This window comes from Palaemon carinicauda, chromosome 1, assembly GCF_036898095.1.
Source record: "Palaemon carinicauda isolate YSFRI2023 chromosome 1, ASM3689809v2, whole genome shotgun sequence".
Classification (NCBI taxonomy): domain Eukaryota; kingdom Metazoa; phylum Arthropoda; class Malacostraca; order Decapoda; family Palaemonidae; genus Palaemon; species Palaemon carinicauda.
Window position 1 is genome coordinate 305,786,743 of NC_090725.1, and position 9,646 is coordinate 305,796,388.

The window sequence follows — 9,646 nt, forward strand, 5'->3', positions numbered from 1 at the left end:
CCCTCCACACACCGGTGACTTGCTTCACTTCACTTTTGGCTCGGCGGTGATCAGACGTGTCTGTTCATCGCCTTCGTGACAGCCTTTAATTTTCTTCTTTTTCTTTTCAGCTTGTGTGATTGGTTGGAAGTTGACCTTCAGTTGTTTTCTTTTATTTGATATGCGGACATGCCCTGGAGTTGCCGGCCGTCCTTGTGGGACTTTCATGTTGGACGTGATTACGGATCCTCACACCCTCTGCCCTCAATGTCGGGGCCGACGGTGCGACCAGGATAACATGTGCCGTGAGTGCAGGGAGTGGTCTGCCTCCCAGTGGGAGAGGTTTGGCCGTCGGCGTAAGAAGAAGTCCAAGAGAGACCGTTCTCCTCCGGGGTTAGTCTTGAAGGAGGAAGGTTCTCGGGACTCTTCTTCCGCCGCCCAAACCTCCTCCGAAGCTCCCCCTCGTCCGCCTCCTAAGGAGAGTCGTCCGAGTGGGAGCGCAGGCCCTTGTTCTGTTTCCCTACCTTCGGTGGGGGGAGAGGGCGTCGCCTCCCATAGCGAGGCGGTTCCCCCTCCTCCTCCGGGGGAGGTTATTGATAATAATGCTTTATCCAGTGATGATCTGTTACAGATTTGGTCGTCCCTGGGGCTTAAGGGCTTGCCCTCCAGGGTCGCTCTTATTGACCTTGTCTCGTTGGGGGCCGCTGTTAAACAGTCGCCGGTGGTAGCGGAGGTAGACCCTCTGTCTATTGTCGACGTCGTGGTGACAGAGGCCTCCGACGTGGCTGGGCCTTCCGACGCAGGTGCTGTTGCTGGTGATGGCGCTCTAGGCTCTCCTCCTCCTTCCGTGCATCCTTCGAAGGGGGAAGTGAGTCCTTCGGTCTCGACTGCTGCCCAGCTTCCTTCTGAGGGAAGTGTTTTGAAGGAGACTCCCCTTCGGAGGACCGATGGTCCCGACGATCTCCCCCGAGGCCGCCTCCGCCGTAAGGCTCACCGCCCTCTACGCCACAAGGGCCTCCCTTCCCCTTACAGGGGGACTAAGAGGCGCCTTTTTGGGTCTTCGTCCTCCGGGGGGGACTCTCCTCGTCAGCCTCAACCGACTGCTCCGCCCTCCTTGAACCTCTGCAGACCGCTCACCATCTCCTGCCGGATCTTCGCCTTCTGGAGAACTCGTCACCCGACGGGCAACGGTCCCTTCGGGGCTAAGGGATTCTTCCCTTACGCGAGCAGGGCCAGCGCACAAGCGCTCTCCTGCTCGCCAGCGATCTCCTGCTCGCCGACGCTCACGTGCTCGTCGGCTCTCTCCTGAGGTTCGCCCCCCTCGCCAGCGCTCTCCTGCTCGTCAGCTCTCTTCCGAGCGTCAGCGCTCATTTGAGGACCATCGCCCTGCGGTCTCTGACCACCCTTTAGTTCCTGCTGAACTCCCTGCTCACCATCCACCTGGTCCTGTGGCTACGCAACATCGTGCTGCGCGTGTGTCAGAAACACATGTTCGCCAACGCGCCAGCGATCTTCCCGTTCCTGCTCGTGAACCTATCCTCTCACAGGACACGCGTCGACCTTCTGCTCGCCAGCGATCACCTTCACATGCTGCCCGCCATCGCACGAACCTGCATGATCGCCCGCTTACGCATGCTGCTCCTCATTGCAATACCCTGAACGATCGCCCTCCTGCGGATGCTGATCACCATCGCACCCTTTCTCGCGATCATTCACCTGCGCATGCTGCTCGCCATCGCACAACCCTGCACGATCGCCCGCTTACGCATGCTGCTCCTCATCGCAGAACCCTGAACGATCGCCTTCCTGCAGATGCTGATCACCATCGCACCCTTTCACGCGATCATTCACCTGCGCATGCTGCTCGCCATCGCACAACCCTGCACGATCGCCCGCTTACGCATGCTGCTCCTCATCGCACAACCCTGAACGATCGCCTTCCTGCGGATGCTGATCACCATCGCACCCTTTCACGCGATCATTCACCTGCGCATGCTGCTCGCCATCGCACAACCCTGAACGATCGCCCGCTTACGCATGCTGCTCCTCATCGCGCAACCCTGAACGACCGCCCTCTTGCGCGCGATCATTCACCTACACATGCTGCTCGCCATCGCTTACCATCACGTGGTCATTATCGCCAGCGATCTTCTTCACCTACGCGGCAGCACGATCCCTCGCCGTCGCGCCATCGCTTGCGTTCGTCGCCTCGGACACGTGTTCATTTACCTGCCCACCCTCACGCCCACTCGCCTGCGCGACCGCTCGCCTGCGCGCCCGCGCGATCGCTCGCCTTTGCGCGACCGTTCACCCTCGCGCGACCATAGTTCGCGGCGAATTCCACAGCCGGTGGTAGCAGCAGGGACGCGTGCTCCTAGACGGCACTCGGGATCACCTCCATCCAAGCACAGGTTGGTATTGCAGGACGAGGACAGGTCATTACAGCATTCTTCCTTCTTTTCAGGCAGGTACCGTCGTGTCCACTCCAAAGGATCGCCCGATCCCTTTCACCTTAGCGAGGATTTCGGACTCTGTGTCCTTTGAGCAGCAGACTTGGTTTGGTCCGCTGGCACGGGCGTTAGTGAGGGTTATGAAACCAGCACTCGCCGGCCAGGGTAACAAACCAGCGGCTGTCTCTCCTACGCTGAAGAGAAAGAGAGGAGTGGACTTCGTGGTGACTTCCCCCAGGGCGAAGTTGGTTCCCAAGAGGTCGGTCTCGAGGGTCCCCTCTCCTGCACGAGTACTCTCTCCTTCTCCCGTGGACGAGGCCTTTCCGTCCTCAGGTGAGTCCAGTGGACCGGTAGTCTTCCCCTCGGCACCAGGGGGGGAGACTTCGCTTCAGGCAGGAGAATCGTCTCGTGAGGAAGGGGCCCCTCGAACCTCGTTGTTGGGATCCTGTATCCCTCCTAGGAGGGAGCCCAAGGATTCCAAGACCATCCCTAAATCCTCTGCAAGGATTCGACAGGAACCCACGACTACCCAGGGGAATGTCCACGTATCACCCCAGGAAGAGATTCCTGGGGCAGGAGACTTAGCTGCCAGCCCGCAGGGAGGAGAACAGCAAGAGTCCGAACATGCCTTCTGGCAGGTCCTAAGCCTGATAAGGCAACTTAACAGTCTTACGGATCCAGTCATCCCCCCCCCGTGAAGGCAAAGACACGATTCTGGATGAAGTGTTCGACGTTCGGAAGGCCCCTAAGACCAGTGCAGCTCTGCCCTGGTCTCGGGGGCTGAAGAGTGCCAGAGCTAGGGCCAATGCTCAGCTCGCACTTCTTGCCTCCTCCAGTCGTTCCACTGCCGGGAACAAACTCATCCCTCCTCCTCGCCTTCAGCAGAGGAGGTATTTCGAGATCCTGGGTGAGCACAACCTCGCTCTTCCTCTCCATCACTCTGTGGAGGAGCTGGCGAAGGGAGTTCCCTTGGAGAAACTCTCTGCCCGGCAGGTGTCGTTCTCGGCGGCAGAGATCCTTAACCACGAGAAGGTCGCTAAGTGTGCCATGCAGGCCACTTCGTGGCTGGACTTCTGGTTAGGATCTCTGGGCATCCTATTGCGATCTGAGGACTTGTCCAAGGAGACCAATAGGAAGGCCCTAGAGACCTTCTTGCTCTCGGGCACCCGCTCCATCGAGTTCTTGGCGCACCAGGTTACCACCCTGTGGGCCAACTCGGTGTTGAAGCGTCGCGATGCTGTGTCCGAGAGATTCCATCCGAAGGTCCCCGCCGTAGATGTGTGTAGGCTCCGACATGCCTCCCTCCTGGGGGAGAGCCTGTTTGAGCCTCAAGACTTGGAGCGAACGGCTGAGAGGTGAAGGAAATCCAGCACGGACTCCCTCCTCCACAGGGCCCTTACAACTCGGCCCTATAAGCCTCCAGCCCCGCCACAACAGCAGCAACAGCCTCGTAAGGCTCCAAAACAGGCACCGGCAGCTAAGAAAGTGGTGTCTAAGCCCCAGCCCTTTCCAGCCAAGGTCAAGAGGGGTGGTAAGTCCTCCAGGGGAGGCAAGACTTCTAGGGGTGGCGGCCGCGGCCGCAAGCCCTAGGGGTGGCAGTCCCCCTGCGTGTCCACCTGTGGGGGGATGCCTTCAGCGTTGCGTCCGCAGGTGGCAACATCTCGGGGCCGATGCTTGGACGATCTCAGTGATCGGCCAAGGTTATCGCGTCCCGTTCACGTCATCTCAACCTCCCCTGACAGCGAATCCAGTGTCGTTGAGCTCCTATGCCATGGGATCGGCAAAGGGGCTGGCCCTTCAGGCCGAAGTCAAGACCATGTTCGAGAAGGGTGCTCTCCAGGAGGTCGTGGACGGCTCTCCAGGCTTCTTCAGTCGACTCTTTCTTGTAAAGAAGGCTACTGGAGGCTGGAGACCCGTCATCGATCTCTCGGCTCTGAACAGGTTTGTCAAACAAACCCGGTTCAGCATGGAGACAGCAGACACGGTCAGACTTGCGGTGAGACCACAAGACTTCATGTGTACACTGGATCTAAAGGATGCGTACTTCCAGATCCCAATCCATCCGTCTTCCAGGAAGTACCTGAGATTCTGCCTAGACAACAAGATCTACCAGTTCAAGGTGCTGTGTTTCGGTCTCTCCACAGCTCCTCAGGTGTTCACCAGAGTGTTCACCCTGATTTCGACTTGGGCGTACAGGAACGGCATTCGTCTCCTTCGTTACCTAGACGATTGGCTGATCCTAGCAGACTCGGAGTCGACCCTTCTTCGACACCGAGACAGGCTTCTAGATCTTTGCCAGGATCTGGGGATCGTGGTAAACCTCGAGAAGTCCTCTCTGCAGCCGTCCCAACGACTGGTTTATCTAGGCATGCTAATAGACACCAATCTCCACAAAGCCTTTCCATCAGACGACCGGATAGCAAGGCTGAGGAGGGTGGCGGAACCTTTCCTCAGGCGAAAAGAACTCCCCGCCCAATCGTGGTTGCGTCTCTTGGGCCACCTATCCTCCCTGGCCCGTCTGGTTCCAAACAGCCGCCTCAGGATGAGATCCCTTCAATGGCGGCTCAAGTCCCGGTGGAATCAAGGATCCGATTCCCGGACACTCTGATCCCAATGGGGTCTCTGGAACAGACGGACTTGCGGTGGTGGCTGGCCGACGAGAACCTGCGAAAGGGAGTGAGTCTTCTCGTCCTTCCCCCGGAATTGACTCTGTTTTCGGACGCGTCAAAAGAAGGGTGGGGGGCGCACGTTCTGAACCAGAGGGCCTCAGGCCTTTGGTCAGAATCAGAAAAGTGCCTACACATCAACGTGCTAGAATTGAAGGCCGTCTTTCTGGCCCTTCAACAGTTCCAACGGTTCCTGGCGGGTCACTCCGTGGTGGTGATGAGCGACAACACCACGGTAGTGGCTTATATCAACAAGCAGGGAGGCACTTTTTCGCAACAGCTATCCCATCTTGCAGTAGAGACTCTGAGGTGGACCGAAACCCACTCGATAACACTATCAGCTCGCTTCATTCCTGGCAAGAGGAATGTGCTCGCCGACAGTCTGAGCAGGGCTTCGCAGATAGTGAGTACCGAGTGGTCTTTGGATCCTCAGATAGCCAACAAAGTCCTGACTTTGTGGGGTTCCCCGACGGTGGACTTGTTCGCGACAGCCTTGAACTTCAAGCTGCCCCTGTACTGCTCACCAGTCCCGGACCCCAAGGCACTCTGGCAAGATGCTTTCCAGCAACGGTGGGACAACATCGACGTGTACGCCTTCCCACCATTCTGTCTGATGAGAAGGGTGCTCAACAGGACCAGACTATCGGTCAACTGTTCCATGACTCTAGTAGCTCCGCTATGGCATCACGCGGAATGGTGTCCGGACCTTCTGCAACTCCTGACGGAACTCCCAAGGGAGCTTCCACCACGACACGAGCTTCTCAGACAACCCCACTCCGGTGTCCCTCACAGGGCCGTAGCCTCGCTTCGCCTTCACGCCTGGAGACTATCCAGCGTCTCCTCGCGGAGAGAGGCTTTTCGCAACAGGTTGCGGAGAGAATGTCTCGGCACCTGCGAAGGTCCTCTGAGGGAGTCTACCAAGCGAAGTGGAGAGTCTTTTGTGGTTGGTGTCGTGGAAGGGGTATCTCTCCACTCGATGCCACTATTCCAGCAATAGCGGACTTCCTTGTGTATCTGCGAGAAGAAATGCGCCTTTCTGTCTCGGCAGTGAAAGGCTATCGCTCAGCCTTAAGCTTGGCCTTCAGATTGAAGGGCGTGGATATTTCTTCATCGCTAGAACTCTCTTTACTCATACGTAGCTATGAGCTTACCTGCCCCCAGTCGGAAGTGAGACCCCCTCCTTGGAACGTGGTTCGAGTTCTCAGGTCTCTCAAGAGACCTCCCTTCGAGCCATTACGCCAGGCCTCCGATCGCCACCTGTCTTGGAAGACGGCTTTCCTACTCGCCTTGGCCTCGGCCAAGCGAGTTAGTGAACTTCATGGTCTCTCGTACGACATCGCCCATTCAAGGGGATGGGGGGAGGTAACGTTCAGGTTCGTCCCTGAGTTTGTGGCCAAGACTCAGAATCCTGGAGTGCCGGATCCTCGGTTCGACTCTTTCAGGATCGCGAGTCTCCGTTCTGTAACAAACGACCCAGACCAGCTGCTACTATGCCCAGTGAGGTCTGAGGTACTACTTGAAGAGAACGGCTGCAGTCCGTCCTCATGTGCGAGCTTTGTTTGTGAGCACAGGCAGGACAAAGAGGAGGGTCACAAGGAACACCATCTCTGCTTGGATTCGAAGGGTTATCCACCATGCCCTGAATCCTGACCCTCCTCCGTCACGTCGCCCTCGGGCCCACGATGTCAGGGGTATTGCTACATCCCTGGCCTTCAAGAGAAACTTCTCTGTGACGCAGGTACTTCAAGCGGGGGTCTGGAAGCGTCAAACGACCTTCACAGCCCACTACCTGCAAGACGTGACCCACAGGAGCCTCGATACGTTCTCTATCGGCCCTGTGGTGGCTGCACAACAGCTGGTCTAACCTCAGGCTCCTTTTTGGACAAGTAGCAGTAGGTTGAGGGCGTTGTTACCCGGTCTTAGTGTGTGTGATGAAAGAGTATGTCTGACCCTTACTTCTTTCTTCATTCTCCCCTCTCTTGGGGAAGCAGAATCCTGGTCCTCGCATAGCTGACCTCGACCTCTGCAGGTAACCCATGCTTCTTTGTGCTCCTAGTATTAAGCTTAATACTGTTGCGTCTCCCATACCCTGACGAGGTGGTATGGGGAACGTCCTATCCTAGAATTCCTATCTGAAGGTCTCAAGGTCAACTTCATAGGACGAGTCACACTCTCCTCACACTACTTATGTAGGCCACTCGTTCCTAGCGATGCTAGGAACCTGTGAGGTACAGGGGCTCCCTCTCTCTAGTGCTGCTCACTAAGGGATCGAGCCCCCGGGCAAGCCGAAGTCAGTAAGGCTGGGGACTTTCCACCCTTCCTAAGGGGTAAGTCACCCTTTGTAAATAGCGTGGTTTGTATTTCGGTTACGGAACAAATGACAAATTCGAAGATAATTTGTATTTTTCCTAACCATACAAACCTTAGCTATTTACACATATGTGCCCGCCATCCCTGACCCCCAAGTCAAGTCCTACCTCTAAGTGAAGTGAAGCAAGTCACCGATGTGTGGAGGGGGGAGGGGTAGTAAGCTACCCTTCCCCACCCCCCGCTAACTAGCGCGGGGGTAATTAACCCTCGTTAAAAACTATTGGCTCGTCATTTCAGCTGCGCTAAAAGTAAACCCTTTGTAAATAGCTAAGGTTTGTATGGTTAGGAAAAATACAAATTATCTTCGAATTTGTCATTTTATTACTGAATATTTATTTCACTTCCATGTGATTGTATTTCTTGGTATCAGTAAGTTTATAACAGATTAAACATCATTATGATAATCGTATTTGCACATCTTAGACTTCATCGAGAGGCCTTGAAGCAGTCTGCGACCGATCCCCTCTCTGGAAAGATTGACGTCAGCATTCTCACCACCGGTCTCAGTTCTGCCGCTCGGAAACGTCGCGTCGAAGTTGCGCAGGCCTTGAAGAAGCTCATTCAAGCCAAGGGCAAAGTTGCTACCTTGAACTTCCAGAAAGTATTCCAGGAACTTAAGGAATCTTCTGATTTAGTAAGTTCATATTTGTTAACTTTTTTAGTAAATAAGTTTCCAATGTTGGTCTTGTTTATTTAAGACCTGAGCTTTGTTGAAGATTATCTGAAAAATTTGAATTTTTAAAAGGGTTCTGGAAATTAATCTACTATAAAGAAAATTTTTTTGTCATACATTAAGTTACAGATAAGGCTCTTGTGGAACTGATATTTTATTGTACTAATCAAGCATGAAGTAGGGTGTACTGTATAGTATAAATTTAGATTTGTTATTCTTAATCATTTTTAAGATGATAGGGTTGTGGTGGCTGATGTAACATCCCTGACAGGTGATCACTAGATTGGGTTTAGAGTACTGCTCAAACTCAATAGTTTCTTTGGTTGCTGCAACCTCACCATCCTTGTTAGCTAAGAATAGGGGTTTTGGGGGAGCCTATAGGTCTATCTGCTGATTCATTAGCATCCATTGCCTGGCCGGCGCTCCTTTGTCCTAGCTTGGGTGTAGAGGGGCTTGGGCACTGATCATATGTATATATGGTCAGTCTCTAGGGCAATGTCACTGTCCCTTGCTTCTGCCATTCATGAGCGGCCTTCAGACAGCGCAAGCTTCAACAATAAAACTTATATTATCAAAATTTAAAAAGTATTTTTGATAAAGCTGCTTGTGTAAGGGATATTTTATTGTTCTAGATCAAGCATGAAATGGGGTGTATTAGGGTTTTTTTTTTTTTGTGGTAATTTTTAAGGGTATAGCAGATTTATTTTACCACTAAATAACTATATTTTTCCCACAGATGATAACCCGTGAAATGTTTGAAGATGGGCTACGTGATTTGCAAGATGACGAATTCTTATCTGTGACCGGGAAGTCAACTATCCGTGTTATTCATTAAGCAGGTCTAATATTGTTACAGTATTTTTTTTTCTGTTTGAAACCCAAAGTAAATATAGTAAGTGCACATTAATTTGTTATTTTTAAGTTTTCCTGGCTTAATCATTCTTTGGTAACATTTTTAATAACTAGAATTATTGCTCACAAGAATTTATAGTTCTTTAAGTTACAGATATTGGTCATACAAAGTTAATTTACCATTATTAGGTTGCAGTTCATTTGAAATAAAGCAAAATTATGTGTATAAGGTTATAGATGTTCAAGAATTTGTTTTGCAGTATGAAAGAAGGGACACTGGATATCCAGTAGCCTTTAGTATGATAGCAATATAGTTTTAGGAAATCAGAGGGAAATATAATTTTTACCTGATAAAACCGCTGGTAATTTAGTGATAATAGTGAATATAAGCCATGTTGTACAAAATCTTCTTTTATTCTTCTTAATAAATAACTAAATTTGTTACGTTTCTTTTTGTTACCCAAAGAGTTCATTTGTTCCGTTACGATCTTACCACGAACCACTCTAGGATACCTGGAGCTCAGCTAGCTCCCACAACCAGGAATTTTCCCTCCCAACAGGCCTAATCTCCCCTCTTAGTGTTTCAACTCCGACCTCTCTAGTTTACCCACAATGCACGAAGAAGCTCCCGGACAGGACCTTCCCAGGTCAAAGGT

At 52.7% G+C, this 9,646-nt stretch overlaps 1 protein-coding gene across 1 annotated transcript in view; it reads left to right on the forward strand.

Annotated features, from left to right (window-relative positions):
- LOC137658558 (DNA replication licensing factor MCM4-like) overlaps positions 1 to 9,432 on the forward strand; it is a 32,211-nt gene extending 22,779 nt beyond the window's left edge. Inside the window, exons 12-13 of the mRNA XM_068393447.1 lie at positions 7,889 to 8,099; positions 8,875 to 9,432. Coding sequence (XP_068249548.1) covers positions 7,889 to 8,099; positions 8,875 to 8,973 — 310 coding nt within the window. The 3' untranslated portion in view covers positions 8,974 to 9,432. The remainder of the gene's footprint in view (positions 1 to 7,888; positions 8,100 to 8,874) is intronic.
- Positions 9,433 to 9,646: the final 214 nt, after the last annotated feature.